At 34.1% G+C, this 24,574-nt stretch overlaps 1 protein-coding gene across 11 annotated transcripts in view; it reads left to right on the plus strand.

The window, feature by feature from the left end:
• Positions 1-24,574, plus strand: part of bun (TSC22 domain family member bunched) — a 135,299-nt gene that overhangs the window by 90,384 nt on the left and 20,341 nt on the right. For 10 of the 11 annotated variants that reach the window (XM_089463519.1, XM_089463530.1, XM_089463527.1 and 7 more), the window contains one exon: positions 15,108-15,159. In XM_089463519.1, the coding sequence (XP_089319645.1) occupies positions 15,108-15,159 (52 nt within the window). Of the gene's footprint in view, positions 1-4,440; positions 6,838-15,107; positions 15,160-24,574 lie in introns of those variants that run through there. The other variant, XR_016268924.1, reaches the window with a different exon arrangement.

Below are 24,574 nucleotides of genomic sequence, written 5' to 3' on the forward strand. Positions count from 1 at the left end.
GTCATATTAAAATTTAATGTATAGAATATTATTCTTTAAAATAAAATAGAATTCTCAGATGATTCATTTTATCACGATCTCAACTTTTATATAGATATCTATCTTAAATCTTTAAGATAATTCACATAGGCATTTAGATACATATATATCTATATTGATATAACTTCTACAAATTGTTCTCTGAAATGTATATTGATACAGAAAATAGATACAGAAACCAGTTATTCTGCGCTCTTAATATGATGTCTATAAGCCATCATATAGTATCATATAGTTAGCCAAGTGTCTTCAGCTATTGCTAACATATCAAACACTTACTTGACAATAAATCCATTTACTTAACTCACGACAAACATCTCATTTAATTTCCAATGCTAACCCTACTTTGTCTCAGCTGAACTATCATATCCATTTTCATATTCAGATACATATGGGGTATATAGTATAGCTTGATTGGTATTACTCGCACTTAGCTTTAATTGATTTGACTGCACACAAACACGTTTGCATGTGCATAAGGCGTGGCAGTTGCAAAAAGGGGCGGCTGACCGGCTCGTCCGGCACGTGAAGCGCCGATGATAGCAGCCAAGCGAATAGGTAAATACAGGCGGTGCGACAATATGCCTGAGAAGGGGTGACATAGTCGCAGAAAGGGGCCATCGAGGGGGGTAGCTACTAGCTAGACTATAGCGGGTCAATACGTGCCTAGCAGCACAAATCGAGCATTTCAATTTACGACGCAGATGGCTAAACGCAATTGCTACGACAGCAACTGCTGCTGCTGCTGCTGTTGCTGCCGTATTAATATTGCAAAAACGTTTTGCAACACAGCTGGGCAGTGCTGATAACGATTGATGTTTGATAACGATAAATGGCTACACTTGTTGTTGTTGTTGTTGATTGGCCGAAGACAGACGCCAGTTAGTCTCTCAATTCGAAGGCGCGTCTTCGTGGCCCTAAGAATTTGACTGATTGTGATGCACTGCAAACAATTAAGGGGTGTACATTAAATTTAAAAAAAAGTAATAAATAAACAAAAATTAAAAAAAAAATATTAAAAAATTTATAGTAGTAATTTAATTTTAAATGTAAGATATTTAAAAATAATTACAATTAAAAAAAATACAAATAAATAAATAAATGTATTTTTATTAAAAAGATATTAAAATATAATATAAGACAGCAAAAGTAGTTTGAATATTAATTAAACAAATTTCATCTTCATACTCATTATTTATGTTTAATTTCTTTTGTGAGAAATTTTCACCGAAATTTTATATACTTTATATACAATATATATACTTTATATATCATATATACTATACATAATAAATTTTAACTGAGCTTATATTATTTATTATTATATTATTTTTCATATTTTATCTTTATTCCTCTTATTTTCAATAAACTTCAATAAATAACAAATTGCAGTAAGATAAAGCTCACTTTTTTTTTTTTTTTTTTGTGCATAGTTACATTATTCATAATTGATGTGACTGGAAACTGAGTCAACCTCCAATCGAATGGATAGCTCAATGAGAGTGGGAGGGAGAGAGATGTAGTCGAGGGAGTAAGCAGAGGGGCCTAGTTATCGATGTGTGTGGGTGTCGCACGCTTGCACTGAGTCAACCTCTTTGGCATTGGAGCTCGCTTCATGGTCGTATTACCATCTCTCTCTCTCTCTCTCTCTCTCTCCCCCTTCTCTCTATCGTTGGCTGTGACGTCATTTCGCATGATATTTGTTGATTTTTCACTGCAAATATTTTACGTTTATCTGTGCAATGCGTTTGTTCACTTTATGACTCAATTAAAAGCAAACACACACGCATCACCATAAACATAATATTTACTCTGGTCGTTTTTTTCGGTTTATTTGTAAAGTCTTCCAGTTCCAAGTGCCGACGATGACGCCAGTGCTGCAAGTTATTAAAAGATTTGATTGCGTAGATTTTTAAAAAAGATGAAAGAGCAGAGCGTTGATTTTTTTTTTTTTTTTTTTTTTTTGTGGTGTCATTAAATTGGATGGGGCACATTTATTTGAGGGGATGTGTTGAGAAGATTTTAAAGATCAGAGAAGTATAAAGTCTGACTAAAAGTGAATGGGATTGAAATGAAGGCTTTAAGGGAGATTAGAGACAACTCAATTTGAATACCATAGATATAGCTTAAAGTTTATAGCTGTTAAAGTTTCCGAAATATGGACTATTATATTCCTTTTCAGATTTTCAGTTATATGTAGAAAGTTGGTTATGATAGGGATAGTACATTGTGGCGTTAAGTTAAATTGAGTCTTAGGCAACTTTACTGTAATTTGAAGAGCTGGAGAGATGCCCCATTTAATCTCTACCAACTCTCTCTCTCTCCCTCACACTCTCACCTCATCCTCTAATATTTCATATTATGTTTAATCATCATTTCGTACTGAACTTGAGGCAAAGACTCAACAAAAGAGTCTACCTTTCGCTTTTCGAATCATGCCAGAGGTCAGGCACGCCCCCTTCCTATGCAACAGCCTCCCGCTAGCAACATTAAATTGCATACAACTTTGTGTGGCACGTTGCATTTAATAGAAGTAGCAACGAAAAAACGAAAGTAAAATGAAGAAAAGTGCCTCACGATGTCTGTTGTTGCTGCTGCTGTTGTCGTTGTTGTTGTTGTTGCTGCTGCTGCAGCTGGGGGCTGCGATTAATTTGCCGTTTAAGCGATGTTGGTTAGTTGGTGCCTGTTTGTTGTAGTCGTTGTTGTTGTTGCTGCTAATGTTTCATAACAACAACGAAACAATGCCTGGAAATGGCTGTCAGCAGCATGCAACCACTTTTCAGCAGCAGCTGCTGTTGCTGTTGCTGTTGCTGCTGCCGTTGCGGCTGCAGCAACTGTGTTGCACAATGGAAGTTTGTTGCCAATGAATTTTGTTAGATAGATCTGTCTATAAATATATGTATGGTGTGTGTGTGTGTGTGCGATTGTCCGCTAATTGGGCGTGCCCAACGAAAAGAAAAATGTTGTCTTTTTTCGCGCAATAAGAAACAGGCAAATAAACCCTAACAATCGGCAGTAAACAACGCTTTTAACAGCTGTTAACGGACATTAAAAGGCAACAACAAACAACCAGCAAACAACACTCATTAGCAGTAAACAACTACAACTTGGGCTTACCCAAAATAACAACAGCAACAATAGAAATTCGCACGCGTTGTCAACAATATAAAAAATCTATATTGTATATGGATACAGTGAACACGCGCTATATTATATTTACAGTATATTATATTTAAATTGCCAGCTGAATCACAATAAAGAATAGAAAAATATTTGCATATCTTATATTCACATTTATATATGTGATATTTTTTTTTGCTTAAAGCGAGCTCCAATCTCCAATACAGTACAAGAAATCGAATAAAATCTTGCCTATACAAATCAATAAATTCATATTTTTAATTGAATTTAAAGTTAAATAGTTTTGATAATCATTATGTTAATTGAATTCACTTTACAACTTTAAAAAATTCTTTAAAAATTCTTTGACTACTTAAACTCCATTCTCTCTCTTCCCGTATTAGTGTTGCCATCCTGTCAGCGCTTAACAAATCTCATCATGCCACTATGTATATTATAATCATCTATTTAAAGTTATTTCAACTTTAGTTGTTTTTTATACAATTCACTAAATGCCCACTGTATATACTAAAGATCCTTTAGCCGAGCGTGTTAAAATAAACACCTGTTTGTTTGCTTTTAGAATTAACATGGCCGGATTTTCCCCTGACCTACTTCCATCGATATAAACTCCACAAAAATGTGATTAAATTCAAGAAGACGTCAACTTAGTAGAAATGCTTAAAAATAAATATGAAAACATAATTCAATTTCTATATTTCAAAAATAATAACATTTTTTAAGGTGTGAGAATATAAGACTTAAGTAATCAACGCTCTTATTTTTACCCCATAATAAAAGCTATTATTATTTTAAAATTTTATTTTATTATTATAATTTTTTTTTTTGTAACCCGTTTTAACAGTGCCCTTAATACGAGCAATTTTGATCTCTAAAAAATGTATATATATTTATTTGTAGATATGTACATATATCTGATTTTCAGCTGAATTGCAAGCGTTACGCACATTTTCACTCTTAAGCATTTTATCGTCTGCGTGTCCGGCAGTAATTTTCAACATTTAATGGGGTTTCGAAATTGTTGTTGGCGTTGCCCCTAACTCGTAAAAAGCAAAGTTGCGAAAAGAAACAAACTAAAAGAAAAGAAAAGAGAAATATTAAATAAATTGTTAGGCCTAAAGAGAGCTTTTCGGAAGATGGGGAATATACATATATACATACGTCCATATCTGCAATTATGCTTACGTATGTTTAAATATTTCATAGCTGTATTAGATATGTTTATTAAATGCAATTTTCCACCTTTCTTTCTCTTTGCAGGTGAGTTTCACAAACGAATTGAACATTAATCCCATTTGTATAAAAACTGTATGGTAAGCTTTAAATAAGTTTTAGGAGATCTAGAGAACAAAGCAAGTCATCAAAAACCTGAGTAGCAAATTTGTCGTACACACGAAAATAATAATGTTGTACCACGGTGCAAGCAGTTTGTTTACACCCTGCGCGAAGCATAAAAAGCTTTCGCCTCTCACTCGAACAAAGCGTCCCAGATAAAGCGAATCAGCTGATCTACGTGCACAGGCAGACAATAGCTGACAGCAGCCGCCCTCCGTCTCTGCTACTTTCCCTCTCTGCTCTTCTATGTTAACTTTGCTGCTTGCACGTCTAGTTTGATTTTATATTTTCCTCCCTCGCTTTTCAACAACGTGGCAACCTGTCAGCCTGAAGTGACTTCGCGTGTGGTTGTTGCTGTTGTTGTTGTTGCTGTTGTTTTTGTTGACTATTGTTGATGCTGTGACGCTTCACTGAATTTCAAAAAGTTCTTTGCCGTTAAATGTGCGTGCGCCGTTGCCGCTCTCATTTTGTACTTACTCTCTCGCTTGTTGCTGACAAAGTTTTGTTTACGCTCTCGTCACTTGCATTATTCAGCTGCAAAAGCTTTTCAAGCAGCCATGTTGCTTTTTGTGCTTTGCATGTGTGTGTGTGGGTATGTGCGAGAGAGCTGTACGCTGCTCAGACAAAAATTGTCTTACATTAAAAAAAGAGATTTATTTTTGGGCATTTTTTCCTGTTGTTTGTGGTTGATTTGTTTGTTTGTTTACACGCGCCTTTTTTTTTTTGTTTTGTTTGTTTTGAGCACGAGCCACAAATGTGGCGTGGCCCTATGCATGAGGGTACGTACACATGCTTTTATATGTGAGTGTGTGTGTGTGTCAGCCCATAGCTTTCGTTCAGTTTCATGCTGCAGCTGTGAACTAAACATCAAGCTCCGCTTGAGCAGCCACTGCTCTGCCGCTGTCGATGTCTCTGCTTCTGCCTCTGCAGCGCTGCCCTTTTGCTTCGCCTAGTTGCAAACTTTCAGCTTCGCCGCAACTTCAAAAAGCAACCACCAAAAAGCTGTCGCTGCTGTCGCTGTCGCTGCTGCTGCCAATGCTGTTGCTGCTATTGTTGTTATTCTTCTTTGCTGTAACCTGGATGTCTTTGTTGTTGTTGCTGTTTTTGTCTGTCTGTTTTGTGAGCGCAGCGCAGCGAGCGCTCTCACGGAACACAACAGCAACAGAAGCGCGACCCACCAAAAGCGAACGTTCAGTTATGCTGAGGAGCTCTGGCGCAGCAAACACGAAAAAAATCACAGACTCGATAAAATAACATTAAAATTTTTGTTGTGTTGCTTGGCATCGTTTTTTGTTGCATCGCGTTTGATTATTTTTTTTCTCGTTCCATTATTTTATGTTTGTTTAAGCTAAAAATAATAGTGTTTTGCCGCCTTCTGCTTTTCTATTGTTTAAATTGTGCGTGAGCGAGAGAAAAAGAGAAAATAATTAAATAACTGTGGCGCATAGTAACTGATCTTTAAGCTGTTAAACAATAAATGCGCATACACGCATACGCACATACACGCGCACACAGCTGCAGTTGCAACTAAAAGTTAAAAGTTTTTAACAAAAAAAATCGTCTCGCGCGCATTTTTGTACATTTTCTTTCGCTGAGCAAAGAGAACGAGAGAGTAATTGAGAGCGATAAAGACGGAGAGTGAGAGAACACGCTTGCTTGCTGAATACGTATACAACTGTATTGAAAGTGCCGCTCTGCTGAATAACGTGGCTGGGAGAGCGTCACAGTGAACGCGTCTCGCTCAGCCAACATAAAAATAATAGAGCTGCTCTCTTCACGCGTAGCTGTTGTTGTCATACGAGACAATTCGAAATAAAGTGCAAAAAGAAACATAAAAGCTCTCTAAGGGCTTCAAAAAAGAAATAAAACGAAAGGGAGGCGCAAAAGTGAACGCATTAAAATAAAATAAAATAGTTGGGAATTTTGTGTGAAACAAAGGTCAGAAAGGCAAAACAACAATTGCTAAGGCACTCGCCCAGTGTGCAATACAGAAACATTGCATAGTAAGAGAGACGAGGAAAGATATAAAGTACTTGCATTTGTATGTGTGCATATCATACGACTAGACTGAAAGAACATTGCGGTACTTACAAAGCGAAAGAACGACAGCAGCGCACAGTGTGTAACGTTTAGCCCGCATTAGTCCACTTCAATAATGAAAACTGAAGCCGGCAGCAATAATATCAATAATAATAATAACAATAACAATAATAGCTCAAGCAAAATGGATTTCGATTTGTATCCAACTATTTCGGGCAAACAACAGGATCCCGTTAGGGAAGTGGTTATGAAATACATCGATTACTTTCTACCAGAGTCCGAGTAAGTATTTGCATAGCGTGTAATTGGAAGGCTGTAGAGATAAGCTAAATATAGCTTTAACTGATTGCAGCTCAATACTATGTATAAATAGAAAAGTCTGCTGTTGTGGTTTATCTCTTTGTGTATCTTGCTCAGCTCGTGTCAGAGTTATATAGTAACTTATCTGTTCAAGTCAACTAATTACTTACTATATGTAAATGTCTATTGGGTTCTTATTAAGACCCACTATAATGCTGCTAAAAATCAGATTTATAACTGACTTTAGTTAGACTTTGGTGACTAAGTCACTTAACAGGCAAGTTAAGGTTGCCCAACGTTGAGCTATTGTTAGCAATTATTGTTATAGCTTGGCTCTGTGTTATATATAGATAAGATTATATACACTTTTCACAAACTGCCTTCGCTTTTCGGGCCTTAAATCTTGTTGCCAACGGTGCAAATAAAAATCTCACAAGTCTATTGTACATCCTCTATATATACCTAATACATACCATATTTTAATATATAAATATATGTGTATAGGTATGTTTATAACTGCCCTATCAGCTGAACGTCTCTGGCTGCTAATTAGTTTTTTAAATCAACTTTGCAGTGCTGTAGAAGCTGTTGTTATTGATTTGTGCCTGTTTCTATTTATAACACCTTTTTGCAATTGCTTAGGCAATTTGCAATGAAATTTTAGCGACATAAGCAGCTAATTTATAGCTAAAATTAGCTATCAATATTTATTGGTTACATATGCGTATTTATATGTGTAAATACATGTGTATATAGGTCGTACAGCCAGTTGGCGTTGCAGGCGCCAAAAATTGACGTTTTCAATTGGAATCGCAATTGTCTGTCATATGCTGCCATTATGTAGCTTTAGATAACTCTGTCTGTCTGTCTGTCTGCCTTTCTGTGTGATTGTATCTTTATAACTTGTAGATACAGGTTATGCTTCCTGTGCCAAGTCGCTGCGCCGTTCCGCATTACATCAGCTCCAGACGCATCAGTTCGCAGTTGTTTAACAATTTTGTCTATTTTTATGCACTTGTTGAGCGTAATATTGATTTGGTTTCATAAGCGGTTATATTGATTATAAACCTATTTAAATATAAACTATTGCCATATGACAAATGAAAAATATGCTAAGTTTATTAATGAAATTTAAGCTAATGACAGAAACTTAGCTTAGCTAGATCTTAGACTTACTAATCAGTACTCTTGAGTAAATAGAAGGATGACTCGGTATTATTCATATGCTAATAAAATATACATAGGTCTTAATGCACCGTATTCATATTCTAATAAAATGTGATTAATAGATCTTTCTTATCAGCTTCAAGAGACTGTTTGTCTACCCACCTATTTAGCTAATTATGTGAACTGTGTCTGCTAGAAAGTTATCTGTTGTGCATATTTATTTTCTTGTTAAATAAAATATATATAACTGAATCAGCGGAATATATGTACTCTATATTATATATAACCTAGCCATAATCTAGCAACAATTTGCAATAAAAAAATTTTTCGCATCTTTAACTACATAAAATCAAATACAAACATTAAGTCAATCCTTTATACCCTGTACATATGTTGGTTAGGGTATTTTAACATCAACTTGTTGTTGCCAAGTTTTTCAGTCTGTTTTCGTTTCACGTCTGACCCCATTGCGTTTGGGCCCGTTACCGAGTCCAGTTGAGCAACTTGTTGCAGGAGATGAGTTGCCAAGTTGCAATGTTGCAAGTTGCAAGTTGCCAATTGCCACGCGTTGCCAACTGAAGTTGTAGTTGACTAGTTGAAGCTGTAGCTGTCGCTCTCGCTGTTACTACAGCTGCAGCTGAGGCCGAAGCCGAAGCCGAAGCCTGCCAAGTTGGCGACATTTCAGACACTTTAAGGCTTCCTACAACTTTTTGTCTACATCTGCCAGCTTTTGCCCCGCTTGCCGCGCCACTCGAACCGGTTTGTTAGTTGCGGCTTTTAACTGTGTTTAGTTTCTTTGCACAGGGACCATACAATTGGCATTTCGTGGCTGTTGTTGTTTTTGTTGTTGCTGTTGCCCTTTTGTGATCATTTTTTATCTTTTTGTTCGCCTTCTTATTAAGTTTTAATTTTTTCTTTTTATATCGTTAAGTGATTGACTTTTTAATTGGGTCAGGGACAAGGCGCATGAAATGCCATTTTTTATGGCATTTTCTGTTTTTCCTTTTTGATTTATTTTTATTTTCAATCATTTATATATTTTCTTGGCGCTTAACTCAAAGTGCGAGATTCGCATTTTTATCAGCTGTGTCGGCTATTGTTTTGTTTTTATTTTTACTACAATTTTTTAATTTTGTTTAGCTTCAGGCATGAGAAAACTGTTTAAATGGGAAACCTCGAATGCGGGTTGTTATATGCTCTGAACAATGGTTGCTTATTAATTGTTCAGTTTTGATTTGCAGTTTATATGAAATGGGATGAAATATGAGGTTCTGACAGGGAAAAAATTTGCGTTAAATTATGAAAGTTTTTTCGAATAGAATTTCAAAACGAATTAATTGAAAAAATTGTATTAGATTAAAAATAGTCCAAAATTTCGAAACTAATCTAAAAACTAAAAAAGCCACATTAAATATTATTTATTTTTAGAACAATTTATAATACTCATAAAAAATATAAAAATTTTTTTTTTTCATTTTTCAAATATTTTTAATATATTTAAAAAATGTATATTTGGAACTTGTTCTAAATAATCTTGTTCGGCAACTAAACTAAATTTGCCTAAATCACTCTTATATAACTTCCTAGTAAATTGACGCTTAATTTCCAACCACTTAAATATTCCTTATCGACTACCTACTCAAAGAGAGCACCGCCATCTCAACGAACTCATTCAAAAGGCGATGCACGTTTATTTTGTTTTTATTATTATTTCCCACTACTTAGTCTTCTGACGACTTCCTGGTTTTCATAAACAGTTCTCTTCTCTGCTTATATTTCTGTTTGTTATTTCGCCCTACAAACAAACGGTTTTATGACAAATTTGTTCACTTCCTGAAATCGTCATCAATCGTCCATACATATATAGTAGATATATAATGTTTATAGCCTGATGGCACTCCAATGCAAATAAACACTTGAGTCAAATGGAGATCTATAGAAGTTGTCCAAACGGGAAATACGCTCAAGAGTTGACCAAGACAGAACCTACAGTAAACATATACATATATACAAGAGAAACAAAATGTTATATATGCTGACTTTTCACATTCGTTATTATGTCTCTTACTGTTGTGAGAAGGGATATATTCGTTTTTATTATAAGGAATAAACATTAAATAATTAATGTTTTCTTAAATTTAATAATTTTCGTTTTGAGCTGTTTTACAACACTGTGAGCAGTAGTAGTGTATATCTGCTTATTTCTGCATGTAATTTGCCTCAATTTTTGTTGCTGTCATCAGCAGAATCGTTGGCCACTTCAATTATTCAACAACAAGTTATTTCCATTGTTTGTGTTTATGCCAAATCAGCTAAATGCTAAATGCCAACAAAATGCAGCATAAGCGGTAAATGAAAACGGAAATAGAATCCCAAAAGGCAAATCGGATTGGCCAGCCAAATGATGTTAATATAGATACAAGAATTTTTGGCAAATTGTGAAATCATTAAGAGCTGCGTGATTTGTTTATCTTAGATATTTAAATTGGAATTTCGCCTGAAATAGCAGAGTCCAAATCAAATGCCAAAGTGCAGCGACACGCACGCAGTCGAGTCGCATTTGGTTAGATGTGGTCACACTGGCAAAACCGTTGGCAATGGGCCAGAGCAAACGATTCGACTAATTTGTCTAGCAATTGGCGTGTAATTTGATGTGCCCGTTGTTGCTGCACTCGATAAAATAGCAAAGCACTAAAAACTAAAAACTGAAAAATGAAAACTGAAAACTTAAATCGGAAATTGGCACGTCGAGTAATTGTGGTTGAGCTTCACATATTATTACGTACATATAGAGTCTTGAATAACAAGACGTTACAAATTGAGTGAGAGAGAGAGAGAGAGAGAGAGAGAGAGAGAGAGAGAGAGAGAGAGAGAGAGAGAGACAGAGAGCATTGCAACTGTGCATTTGCATGGAGTGTTACATAAGACGCCTCTTATAACTGCAAATCTTGTATATGTTCTATTGTAACTTGAGCTTTATAAGGCATATGAATATGGAATTTAATATACAAAATGCTCTTAGCTGCTAATCCAATTTTAAATGATAATTGCTTTCAATTTAATATATGCTAAAAAACGATATTGGTTGATAGTATAAATCATATAACACTTCTTAATTAACTTATCAATTAGCATTCTCTATGCTTTTTTTTAGTGTATTTCAGTTTCGACTTCCATCGCTCTTACTCATTGTCTTTGACACATTTAACTTGTTGAAAAACGATACAAAACATTGTGTATCACGTGATTTGAACGCTCAACTACATAGCAAACGTGCCGCAACAGCCAAAAAAAAAAAAAGTTGATATGTGTTGTTTATAAAATTAAATTTAAATTAAAATTGTAAACCCAAATAAGAAATAGGGGGGAACAAAAAATATTGGATGACATCATTTGTTTGTTAATGCATCGAAATGGGCAGCGCTTGAACTTTAATAAACTTTGCACTTCTTTTATTTTATTTTCTTTTCTTTATTTGTTTTCTCTTTCTCGTTTGTATGTGTGTTTCCCTCTTGTTCAGTCAACACGCTGCGCTCTGCTGTCTGTCGCATTGGTGTATGACGTCAGCGTCAGGTTTTAATTATTCGCAATCGTGTGTTGATAACACGTTAACTTAATAGCTGCGATACCCCTAATGTTTCGGTGTTAATGATCTGAGTTGACGTTTGGAGCACCTAGCTGTATCACTGGCTGATAGTTTCGATTGACAGACAGATTAGCCGGTTATAAGCGGCTATAATTGATAAGATTTTGATTTCCATTTCAATATGTACATGGGTGACAAAAAGTAGAGTATATATTATGGCGACGTCTAGTATTTCTATATTTATAGAAATTTATGAAAGTATTTAAATGCAAAAGGCAAATGCCATAAATAAGGTTTCACGTATGACGTGGAGCATTTTGATGAAGGCCCAATTTCGATAAATGATAAATATCGAATTATTAATGATCATTATTAATGATTAGGGAGCTTTAAGTGCTATTTATACATTTTAGTAAGGGTATGCCTGTCTGCCAAAATGAAGTACTTTAACAAAAGCTTTTAACAAAATATTTGTTTAATGTCAATGCAGTTCGAAGTTTACTAAATGGATAAACCTAAATAATAATAATTTATACTGCGTGCTGGAAAATCCCTCTTATAATAGCTCAAGTGTATATACATACGTATTCATATATGCTTTTTGTGGAGATTATTTTGTAATTGTATTTGTTTTAGTTATTGAGCAAAAAAGTTTCGTTTTTTCTGCTTTTCGTTTATATCAAATGCGATGTACAAAGCCATTGACCGTTGTCCGCATTGACATTGGGAATGCACGCATACAGAAGCAAATAGTATATAATATAAACATATATATATATATATATATATATATATATATATATATATATATATATATATATATATATATGTGCATATACACATGTATGTGTTTATATATTTTATTGGCGCTTACTGAAAGAAAGAGAACAAAAGTCACGGCGTGCGCGTGAGTCAGTGCACTCAACGTGAGGGGTCGTCCAGGCTGAGACTTTTACTTTTACTCGCCTGTCGCTTATGATTATATTGTTGTTGTTCTGTTTGTTGTGCGAAATCTTGGGCACATCTGTGAGTGAGTCCTACAAGGGCAGTCGCCGCACGGTGAAGAAACTCTCGCCTCTCGTCCTTGTCGATGTCGTGGAACTCAGCCGCGGCGAGCCGAGGCTCAGCCGGACTTGAGTAAGCCATTAAGAACAGGCAAGAAACAAATGAAGAAATGAAATATATATACTATATATATGGAAACATCATTAATCTGGTCTCATTTTATTGTCGACCCGTCTTTAAATATTTTGCATGCCTCAACAGCATAAAGGCGCCTTCTTTATTATATCACTTCAATGACTGCGCACATAAATAAGGGTAATCAAGTTATTTTTAAAGTTATTTTCATAGCCTGTGCATTTTTTTGATTTCACAACAATGCACAAAGTTCGGAAAATTTGTGAAAATTGAATTTAAATACGTCAATTTGAATTGTCGACGAAAATTATGGGCATTTTCATTTTATAAATGCAGTTAATAATTTAAGCCTATAAGAGAAATGATATTTGTATATTTATATAAATGGAAATGTATTTTTTATTATGAACACAGTATAAAGAAAAACTGTACCCTGAGTAACAGTAATTATTATTAATTATTATTATATTATTAACTCAATTTACATCACACTCTATTTTACCTTAAAAATCAGGCATTACCAATAATTTAACAAAGTTCAATCGGATTCCTTTTGGGTTTCCCCCAAAGTAGTAGCTCATTCATAAAATTGCTTTCCATTGACTCATTAGGCCCACACCAAATTATTTCATCAAATGTGGAATGTGAGTTTACCTTTGACTTGCTACAAAGGGCACAAAAAACAAAAACAAAAATAGTTGCAAAAAGTTGCCATGCAAGCGAGAATTTTCCAATAATAGATTTTGACTCATTGTCGATTTTCTACCCTCATATCGAATGGAGCCATCTTTTTGATGACACATTTAACTATTGCCAATTTCGATAAGTGACGATGATGTGTGAAAGAGCGCAATACGTTTAGCGTTAAGACGTTTAGCTCTACCGAGGTGGGTTTCTAAAATTATTGAATTTAGAAAAAGGCAGATATGAAGACAGAATAATATATGTATCATGATATCAAAAACAAAATCAAAGTAACCATTAGTTCGGCAATTTTTCAATTAACCCTCGTCTAAATGTATACAATTTTATTATCAATTGCTTGCGAATTCTAAAGCTCGCTCTATCATTATTCCCAGCCAGACCCTGATCTATAACCCATATGACTCGCCTGCATTGGTTCAACGCACTCAATGCTAAATATGTTAAGTAAATTCAAATTAAGAATATTTTATTATTAACGCGTTCGCCAATTGCTAAAAGTCCTTGAGATTTGTTGGCTTAAATTGATTGTTTCATTTCGGTATGGAGCTGTGTGAAAAACCAGTTGGCCCAAAACATTTGCTCAAGGTGAACACGAATCTGAGCGAGTGCTGAGAACGTTTAAGTTAGAAACTGTTAAGTTAGATTTGAATTCTGTCTCTATATGTCTCTCTCTCTTTCTCTCTCTTTAAATCCCCCTCTTTTAATCATTCAAATCGAATTCGAGTTTTAGCTTTTATGTAACTCGTATACAAATTGCAGAGTTGGTTATTTCTGGTTTTCTAGTTGTTTCTTTTTTTTTTTTTTTTTTTTTGCCAGTGTTGCATAATTAAAAGCCGACTCGGACAATGCTTTCATATGCAATTTGTTTGGTCACTCAATAATTAAGGAAATATATACTTATATGTATTTATTTCCAGCTGCTCCACTGACATGTTAAACCATTTGCAATTGGAATTGACAGACCGTTAAGGGGGCATTGGCGGGGACTTCGAATAGAGTACATTCATTTAATCATTTTAATGAGCCAAACGCATTAAAGAGTCTTTTGTGTGGTAACATTTGATGGGGCGATCTATTTGATGGATCTCAGTTTTATCATTCACAAATTCATTTTGGCATACTTTTATTTTATTTTTATTATTTTTGCGAAAAACTGACAATTTAATTGAGTATTTGACATTGCGCTTTGGCATGGCGGCGCTTTTATTTTTCCGACTGGGCCAAAAGTCATTTCAGGAAGTTTTATTGTCTTTTATATTGACCTCAATACGCACAAGGCCATATGAAATATGCCATAATTATTTAGCTTGCGGATTGAACTGACATTTCTGATATATATAAAAAAAAAATCGCATCCCAAATCACGTGATTTGTTTTTAATTGTTGACGTTTGATTTTAAGATAAAAGAGCAAATTAAATATTATAAAAATAAATTGCAAGGGTAGCCATAAAAATAAATATTCGGTCAATGGGTATAGCAACTTTCAAGGCGATAATATCTATATAACAGTTTGACTGTGTTATACAGGGTTGTTATAACATATTATATTATTTATAACATATTTATATTATTTACATTACTAACAAAATTTTGTATTTTAACTCATCTATTTAATTTTTTAATAATCCAACTTTATCTGTAATTTTTTGCAGTGCATCTGGAACAAGCGCAGTTGCGATTGACAACAAAATCGAACAGGCTATGGTAAGTGGTATACGTGCGTCGGTTCTATTTATAGAGTCGAAAATCCTTGTCTTCAATCATAATTTGTTTAAGTAGGCAATGTTATTGTCCCGATTGATAAGCACACGCAATCTTTCAGGTTGTTTTGATGTCGCTTATCAAAGTTTTCGGTTGAGGGGACCGTGAAAAGTGACATCAAAATTATTGTTATTCTGAAACAAAATTCAAGATTTCAGATCAGCTCTCAAGCTGATCGATAATCCATAAAATTATACATTTTGGGCGCACTTATCAGCAAAGCAAACACTCCAAACGCCAACAACAAAACGATTGTACAACACTCGAGTGTGGTGGCCAAAGACCTCACGCACACGCTCAATCGCTCTACTCTGCGCTTCTCATTGTCTGCAAATTTAGTTCAATTGAATTGGATGCGACGCGCTCTTGTATATTTCTTGTGTACATATCAATGGACAAGTACGCAGCTATTTTTAGACCCAATTAAAACAGCAGCTCAAAGCAAAAATAAAGTAAAAAAAGAAGAAGAAGAAGCAGAAGATAACAATTGATTATTATGTATTTTTCTTCTTTTTTTTCTGTTTGCAAACTCTTTGTTAAAATATGTATCCCAGGCAACAATTGAACTGCGGGCCAGCAGCTGTTGTGGGCGGCTTTTGATTGAGCTGAATTTCCTGCACTCCCACGCAAAACATGTTACTGTAAATATGATTTATATATAGCCTTGATTGTTTAGCTGTTATTCTTAGTCGCTCTTCCATTTGATCCCTTGGCAACTGCACTAGTTGAGCTGTTAAACAAGAGCTTTTTATGTCACATTGCTACATAAGATATTATGTAACTAAATTGAGTTTACTTTTATAATAGGATTATGCTATATGTTGCCATGCATTGTTATATGTTATATCAGACTCAGGGCTTCAGCATATTGTGAATTCCATTTAAATTTCTGCTATCGATACGCAACAAATTCATTCATATTCATGCTATCAATAGGTGTTGGTGGAATTTTTATGATATTCTCGAATTTTCGCAACTTCACTTTATGAGTGCCAATTAGGCCATTGAAAACATCTCAATTTTGATTTCAATTAAAATTAAGCATAGTGGATGATAAATCAATTTATTAAAATGTTTATTAATGTAGCTGTCATATTCATATTCAGTTCTTAGTTTCACAGCTTTAGGAAAGCCATAAGACTCTATTTTTATAAACTCTGATGCAGTATTAGGTCAAACATCTTAGTTCCGTAAACAATTGTTGTTTGAGTTCTTCTCTTCTCTGCTCGTCTAATTGTTTATTTACAAGACAAACTACAATGTCTGGATGTTGTTAGTTAGATGTGATGATGTTGGTCATCAATCATTATTCAATCACAAATTGTGTTCACGTCAAATCAACAAATCAATCAAACCAGCTCATTTTACTTTTTAGTTTTACTTATATCAAAATAAAATGTTTAGACTTGAAATGAATCTTAAATGAATCTTTAATTGCAATTTAGTTTCATAACATAATTATCTTCAGCTTTCTAGCTCTTGGATATATAGGACACAATTCATTCATTCATTTTCCATCAATCAATCAGTCATTCAAGTTCAATCTCAAGTTAACGTTATTATTGACCGCTATCTTTCTTTAGTTTAATGCAAAGAACTTTCAAAGTCTTTCAGCGATTTCTATTGTCGTCAGCTGATCAAGCAATCAATCATAAATTTAGCATTGATTTGTGGCCTTCTAACTGCCTCATTTGCCTCATTTATAACGGATCTGACTAAATTTGGCTTGGCACACATTTGGTTCTACCCACATGTTGCATGCAGCTATAGCCAAAGCTAAAGTTGATTGCAGCAGTTGTGCTGCGACAGTCAATCAACTTTTCCTTTTGAAATCAAATCTATAACTCTCCAGAGTCGATTGTCGTTGAAGTCGAAGCAGAAGCAGAAACAGAAGCCGACGCTGTCGTTGACCATTGTTGGACAATTGGGTCAATTCAATTGCCGTCTGCACTTTCTTTCGGGCCAATCAAACGCAGAGCGCAGCAAAGTGAGATAAAAAGCCCAAAGCCGATTCTGTTATCGCCTTTCTATTTGCCCGAGAAGTTTCTTCTGTCTTGCACATGTGAAAGTAAGTTTTCCATTTATGTTTCACTTTTCTTTAAAAGAAGAGAAAGAAGAAAATGAAACAGGATTTATGCGTGCTACGACAGCGATTGCTGCTTCTGCGACTACTTATTCTTCTTATTATTATTATTGCTGCGATTACTTTTGACCTTGGTAAAAAAAAAAAAAAAACAATGTAAAAAAACAATTTTTTTTAAAGCAATTTATTTTTTCGCTTGGCTTTTGCTTTATTTTTTTATGAGTGCTGGGCTTATCAGCGAATTTTGTTGTTTACAAAATGGCAGACCTCTGCTTAAATGTGTGTGTGTGTGTGTGTGTGTGTGTGTGTGTGTGAGCGACGGCGGCTCGAATAAATGCCATAAATTGTTTGCCAAAGCAAAAATATAATAATAATAATAATCAACATCATAAAGCACACGAACATACACCCACACAAACACACAGACACCCTCACACACACAAACAGCATAATCACTTCAAGTACATTTTTGTTGTGTCCATGATATGGCGAAAACAATATTTTGTTCAATTCATTACATTTTATTATAAATTATTATAATTATATATATTCGATCAAAACGAAAGTGAAAGTCATCGAATTATGCATGATTTTTTGTTGGAGACTTTGAGTTAAGTGATGTGATATTATTTTACGTTGGATAGGCGTTTCAGGTGCTTTAAAAATAGCTTTAAAAATAGAAATGATATGTGTGCAAAAAAAAGAAGAGATATACACACAATTAAATTTCAATATATAAATATGAAAGTCGGTAAAGGAGCAGGCAAAGATATTTAAAGAGCTTTTCAGATAGGGTATTCTGATTAGATAATTTGAAGTATTCAAGTGCTATAAAATGCTTTTGAAAGGCAATATATAATTTATATGTATAGAGTATGGGTTATATAATATATGTGTTATAGACCAGATTGAGGAGCATTTTTCAAATTAAATTCATATTAACTTCAAGTGATAAAATCAGAATTTTTATAGAAATTCTTAGGTAGAATAAATTAAAACAAAAACAAGTTGAGGTAGTTCGAAAGAAACAGCTCCTAAAAATGCATATATTAGGACTATCTAACAATATTTACATTCTATTATAGATATGAAATGTCGATTATATACGCTTCTAAAAATACCATAAAATTCCATTTCTAGGAGATTATAAAATATATATTTTAAATTTCCGGCAAATTGTTTTTAAAGCCTGATAAATCCACCAATTTAGTCAACTATTTAATTATTATTATAAAGGAATTTCTTTGCCCAAATATTTATATCTAATTTCTAAAAACAATATTAAATTTTGTTGGCAGTTCTTAACTTCCGATAGGAACTGCTTGTAGTATTTGCAGATAAGATATATACAAACTATATAGTATATTATAGAAAGTCTGCGTAAAGCTATAGTATAAGTAGATAAGAAAGTAGTAAAGTTAGCATATATATTATACATTTTGCCAGATAGATAAGAGTATAGATGCATATATAGTAAAATAGAGATATATTTACTATAAAGAAGTCAATCGCAAAGCTTTTTCGCAGAAAACTCTGGAATTATTTCTATTTATAACTATCAATCTATATGCTTATAAAATTCCTGATAAATTTCCATCAGCCCATTTGCTTTCAATTTGTAAATTAGCTCTCTAAACTCTTATCATATCTATCAACAGACTCTATCTAAAGTCTTTAATCCCTCAGTCATTCCCAATCGAAAAGAATTTCTTTGCATGAGTAATGAGCTGTGAAGAAATTTCGTACGTCTGTTTCGTTCAGTTTTAAATACTTCTGCAAAAATATTTTTTAATGTCACTTGCTATCTACAAATATTCGCTCATTTATTATTCTTTTCTTTTATTGGGTAATTTATTTACAGCTGACAAGAAATATATGATATATGGCATTTTTCCTGTTTTACAAATTCAGGAACAGCAAAAACAATAATGCAAATACACACGCCCTTCAAGTGGGCGGAAGTGTCTGGCGTTGGTTTCCTTAAACAATGCTTTCTTTATTCGCGAATTTGTATACACTTAATGTACTTATACTGTATATATATACATATATATATTGTTTATTTTGTTTAAATTTTTTACACTTATCAATCAGCAAGGCGAAGCTGTTCATGACGTCATCTTTTTTGCGCATTAAGAGTTTTTATATATTTTGCCTTCACTTTTCTTTTTTGGTCAGCTAAGGCAGTCCATGGTGGACTATCATTAGAGAGTAGTATATATACTGATAAGCGGAGACAGCAGGCTCTGGCACAGACAATGATAATTATGTTATGTATAGACACTGTTCGAGGCACGATTATCACAATCTTTCTTATATACATACATACATACACACACACAGAGCCCGCAACTCACACGTTCCAATTTCATATGCTAATCTCGTGAACATTGCGCGTAAATAATAATAGTAGAATAATCTTGCGAAACAAACAAAAACATAGAACAATCCAAGCTAAACAAAGTCGAGGCGCCACTCTGGGCTTCAATATCACTTTTTTAATATATATATATGCATATGTATATAGTCTATCATATGTATATATATATATATGCACACGCACTTGATAAGCTTTTTAGGTTAGACTAATATTTAATAATTGATTTAACAACACTGCTTATCAACACTGCTGGAAGCATTTCAAATGTTTGTTCAAAAGTCGAAACTTGATAAGGTTTTCGGCTAGAAGCTGGAAAATTGATGAGGTGCTTGTAGAGTAAATAATAAATATATTTTCATAGTATTCAATATGATGAATTTCCAATAGCTGTCTAGACAGCTATCTATAATATATCTGTCTATATAGAATATACGAAAATTCTAAAGCATACTTTTGTGCTGTTTGCTTAACTAAAGCTAAAAACTAAAGATTTTTAAATATTCCTTAAATACACATATTATGTTGTTGTATATCTCTATATTCCGCATGTCTTTATGAAATAAGTTTCATATATTTATATATTTTGTTCCTTCTCTTTAACGACTCTTTATCTGTTATTCTTCCATCCCAATATCTAATGGAATCTTAAACTTAAACTTAAATCTAGATTTCCGTTTTAGCAACCTTTGCTATTAGTGATCCATTAAAGACCCTGCGACAATAAAGATTGCATATCGTGTTATATATATTAGATTATATATGTATATCTCTCAGCATACCTTACCTGCCTCTATAAGTCTAGTTATACGCTTTTCAATCTTATCAATTTGTCTAAACTTTACACTAATGATAATTAACAAATAGTCGATAGTTTGACAGCAAAAAAACAAGACAAACAAACAAGAAAACATGTTTAAGACATAAGGAAACAAGTTGAAAGCGAAAAAAACAACATGAACAACAATAGCCACAACAAGTGCAAGATAAGAGTTAGCGAACGAGAAGCGAACGATAATGCAACTTAATGACTTAATGACATTTATGGTGTTAATTTTTCAACATTCGTAAGCCTATTTTGACTCGGCTAGGGTTAAGTGGGTATATTTCCAGCTCCAGTGACAAAACAACAAGACGCGCAACCCATAAAAACACACACACAAACAGATACAGAGCAACATAATAAGTAAGAAGAAGACGTAGAAAAGAAGAAAAAACAGATAAGATAAAAAAATAAAAAAATAAAAAACACGTTGGCCACGTTTTGTTTTACTTCTTTTTTTTTTGGCTTTAACCAAATTTTGTTTGTGCAAGTGCTTCGAAGTTCGAAAGTGAAAAACAACCATAAGGGAAGGAAAGGGAACAGCGCACAAATGATTATTGCTAAATGCTTTTTATGCCTCTCATAATAGACGATAATAGATGATAACAAAGAGGCGCGCGCTTACATAACAACAGAGGCAGATACACAGACAGACAGACTAGACTGACTGAAAGAATTCTTTTTAACATCTGGCAGTAAGATTTCAGTAATTTCCCAATTGGGAAAATCCAAACAGTCGTCTGCATTTGGCAAGTTTTTTATTTTTTCTTTATTTATTTATTTATTTATTTATTTATTTATTTATTTATTTATTTTTTTTTGTTATTTTGCATTGCTTTAGCGACCATATATTTAACCATATCTAATGTCAAGTATCTGTAGCTCTATTTGTATCTGGCTGTCTGTCTGCCTGTCCGCCTGCTAGTCACTCTGTCATTCTGCTCTAATTGCAGTTTGATTGGACTGACGTCAGATGTAAATGTGCCGCGCTTGGCTTCTGGCTCAGACCATAGTCTGAATAGTGCTAATTAGTTGTGGCACGAGCGTTCCCACTGCGTGTTTATCGCTCGATCGGACAAATATAGTCAACAAATAGAAAAAAATGACTCTCATTAGAGATGACAACGTGAGGTTATAATCATGTCATGTTTTAAATGTGAAATGGTTCACATACTTTATGTGAACTTGGAAAAAATATGTGATTTTTTTATAGAACTTCGTTAAATTGGAGTTAGTTTTCAGAGATAGATAAACTACTTGGTTAATTAAATGTACAATGTCAACATTGGCATTACCTAACACTGCCTCTACACTAAATAATATTCATTTTCAATTAAACATTAATATAAAGAATGATGCACTTCATCAATCAGAAATATAAATCTAGTAAATTTTAGCTTTCACATGCCTAATAGAAGAAACTTCAGCATTATCCAACACTGTCCAATCACTAACCCCTATAGTCAGATTGTGTGAGTAATAACAACAAATATGGCTACATATTTTTCTAAAATTTTCCCACTCTACACACCAACTGTGACAGTTACAATTGAAAGCTAGCGCTACAATATCCAATTCATTGTGTTTCTATTAAACTTGAGACGAGAGCGCCGCACTCTGTCAAAGGCTGCTGACGTCAGAGATTGCGTCACAACTAATGAATAAAAACAAAACGCAGGAATAAAGTGCAACATTGTATTCGCAGATGCTGTTTGTAATAATGATATAATAACTGCACAGAAGACTACAGAAAAAGTTCACGTTCCAGCATAAGTTCTATAGAAATCGCATATGTGATGCTGCTGCCTTTATTGTTGTTGTTGTTGTAGTTGTAGTTGTTGCTGTTGTGTTAAGGTCGGCGACTTTCAATTCGCATGAAATCTAAACCAAAAGTAATGCAAAAAGTGTGAATGTGAATGTGTTTGGCTTACAATTTCACAAGCCGGATGAGCTCACCTGCCCAGCAACACAACTGTGACTCAGTCATGCAACAATTTTTCCCAGAAAAAAGTGTTGTGGATTTTGTTGCAATTGGCTTTTAGCTGCATGCATTTGCATGCCACAAAGTGTAGCAAGTTGTGTCGAATGTGACGACATGCCAATAAATGCTTTTGTCTGTGCACTTGCCAAGAACGAAAGAAAAACCCAAGTGTTGAACAGACCAGACTAAAAGATACCCTGTATGAGTAATAGGATTGTATAGTTCATCTTAATACACAATCCACTGAGAAAAAATGTTACATTTAAAATCATTTTTAAAATTAAGAATATAAATATAATATATTCCCTCACATTAAATTTGTTTCAACTGTTACTCGAACAAAACATCACAGCCCACGCACACAGCTTTATCTTAACAGGGTATTACGACTATGAACTATACTAAATGCTCTACTTATTTCTTAAGTTAGTTTGTTTCGTTTTCTCTAGAAATTTCATTTCACATTCAAGGTCAAGTTGTGCTTCTGTTTGCCATGTTTGTTGCCAAAAACAAGCAGACCACACAAACACACACGGATACAAATAAACATTTACAATGTAACTCGTTAAACGTGTTAGACAAGAAGAACAACAACAACAACACACTCGGCCAGACTTTATTGTATGTTACTTACTATATAGCATATGGAAATAGTAACTGGCCTAGCGGCAGGCGTCTGGCGATAGCCTTAGACTGCAGACGCCGCTTTTAAAGTGGGTCAGTTTTATCGTTCGCTATTCACATATTTGCGAATGCATTCGAAACTTGCACTCGATAACATTCAAATTGAACGACAATTCGCATTTTCCGTTGCTAGGCGCACTAAATTTTCGTTATGCTGCGATTGTGTGGGGAAAAGTGCACTCTGATTCTCTGATCAACACAACTACGGCTGTTGTAGCAAAAGTGTACTGTGCGACACTCGCTGTATGTCCTTTTATTGTGGCACTCGCTACGGTCGTATATGAAAAGAAATGCACTCGGCATACCAGCTACGGTTGTAAGTGGCAAAGTGTACTTTGTACAACACTCGCAGATATCGTTTCCAATTCATTTCATAAAAATATCCAAAAGACTTTGATTAGCTAAAACAACGCCCAGCAGTAATTAGCACACACATATACATACATATATATGCAGGCATATATCTGCAGGCCGCATGTTCTGACTTATCTAGCTGTCGTTTATCAACACTCAAAGCCCTTGGAGGCGACTCTGAGTGGACTAATCAATTGTATGCTCTTTGAATTCCATTGTGCGCGATTATCGTTATGGCCTACTAGAAAATAAGTTTCATTTGTGTGTGGCACGCACACGCACCTCAACATTTAACTCAGCTTCAGGCAGCTGCTGTTGGCTTTTTATGCCAACTACAAAAATTAATTAGACAGCGTCGTCCGACGACAGAACAAGGCGATTGCGCTTTTATCTTTCGTTTCATTTGTCAGCTTCCTGCTGGCTAAATCTTGACAGACGCGGAACTAGACGTAATAAATAAATCAAATTTGATTTATTCATTTGGTCATACAAAAAATTGGCAATTTGTGCCAATTTTTGAGCAAATTGTTTGCCTGTATCTAAGAATGAGAAAAAACCGGCTACCGAAACAACCAAAAATTATATTGATTATAATCTATGCTTTCTGCTTATTGTTTATTTGTCTGGCTGCTGCGGCGCAAACAATCAACAGATTTATGCAAATTAAACATCATAACAAACACAAATTTTGGCGCATGTGAATGAATTTTCACCGATATGGCGCCTGCATACAAATTAATGTTAAACAGATAAACTGGTTGTAGTTAAATATTGTAACGAATTCTAAATACACTAAAATATAAATAAAAATATATAAATAGGTAGGAAATAGGTAGAAAATAATAGCTTAGATAGAAAACTGTGTCACTGATATTAAAATACCCCACATTCTATATCAAATTTATATATATTAGGCATGAGTCTGATTCATATATGTTATCTGCATTATATTTTTCTAGCCAACTACTTTTAATTCCCCCAAATAATTTATAGATTTCCTGTTTCTCAAATTTTTCATTCGCACCTTTCATAAATTCTCTTTCATTGGTGCATTTC

This window comes from Drosophila arizonae, chromosome 3, assembly GCF_054131065.1.
Source record: "Drosophila arizonae isolate 15081-1271.41 chromosome 3, UAZ_ARI_1.0, whole genome shotgun sequence".
Classification (NCBI taxonomy): domain Eukaryota; kingdom Metazoa; phylum Arthropoda; class Insecta; order Diptera; family Drosophilidae; genus Drosophila; species Drosophila arizonae.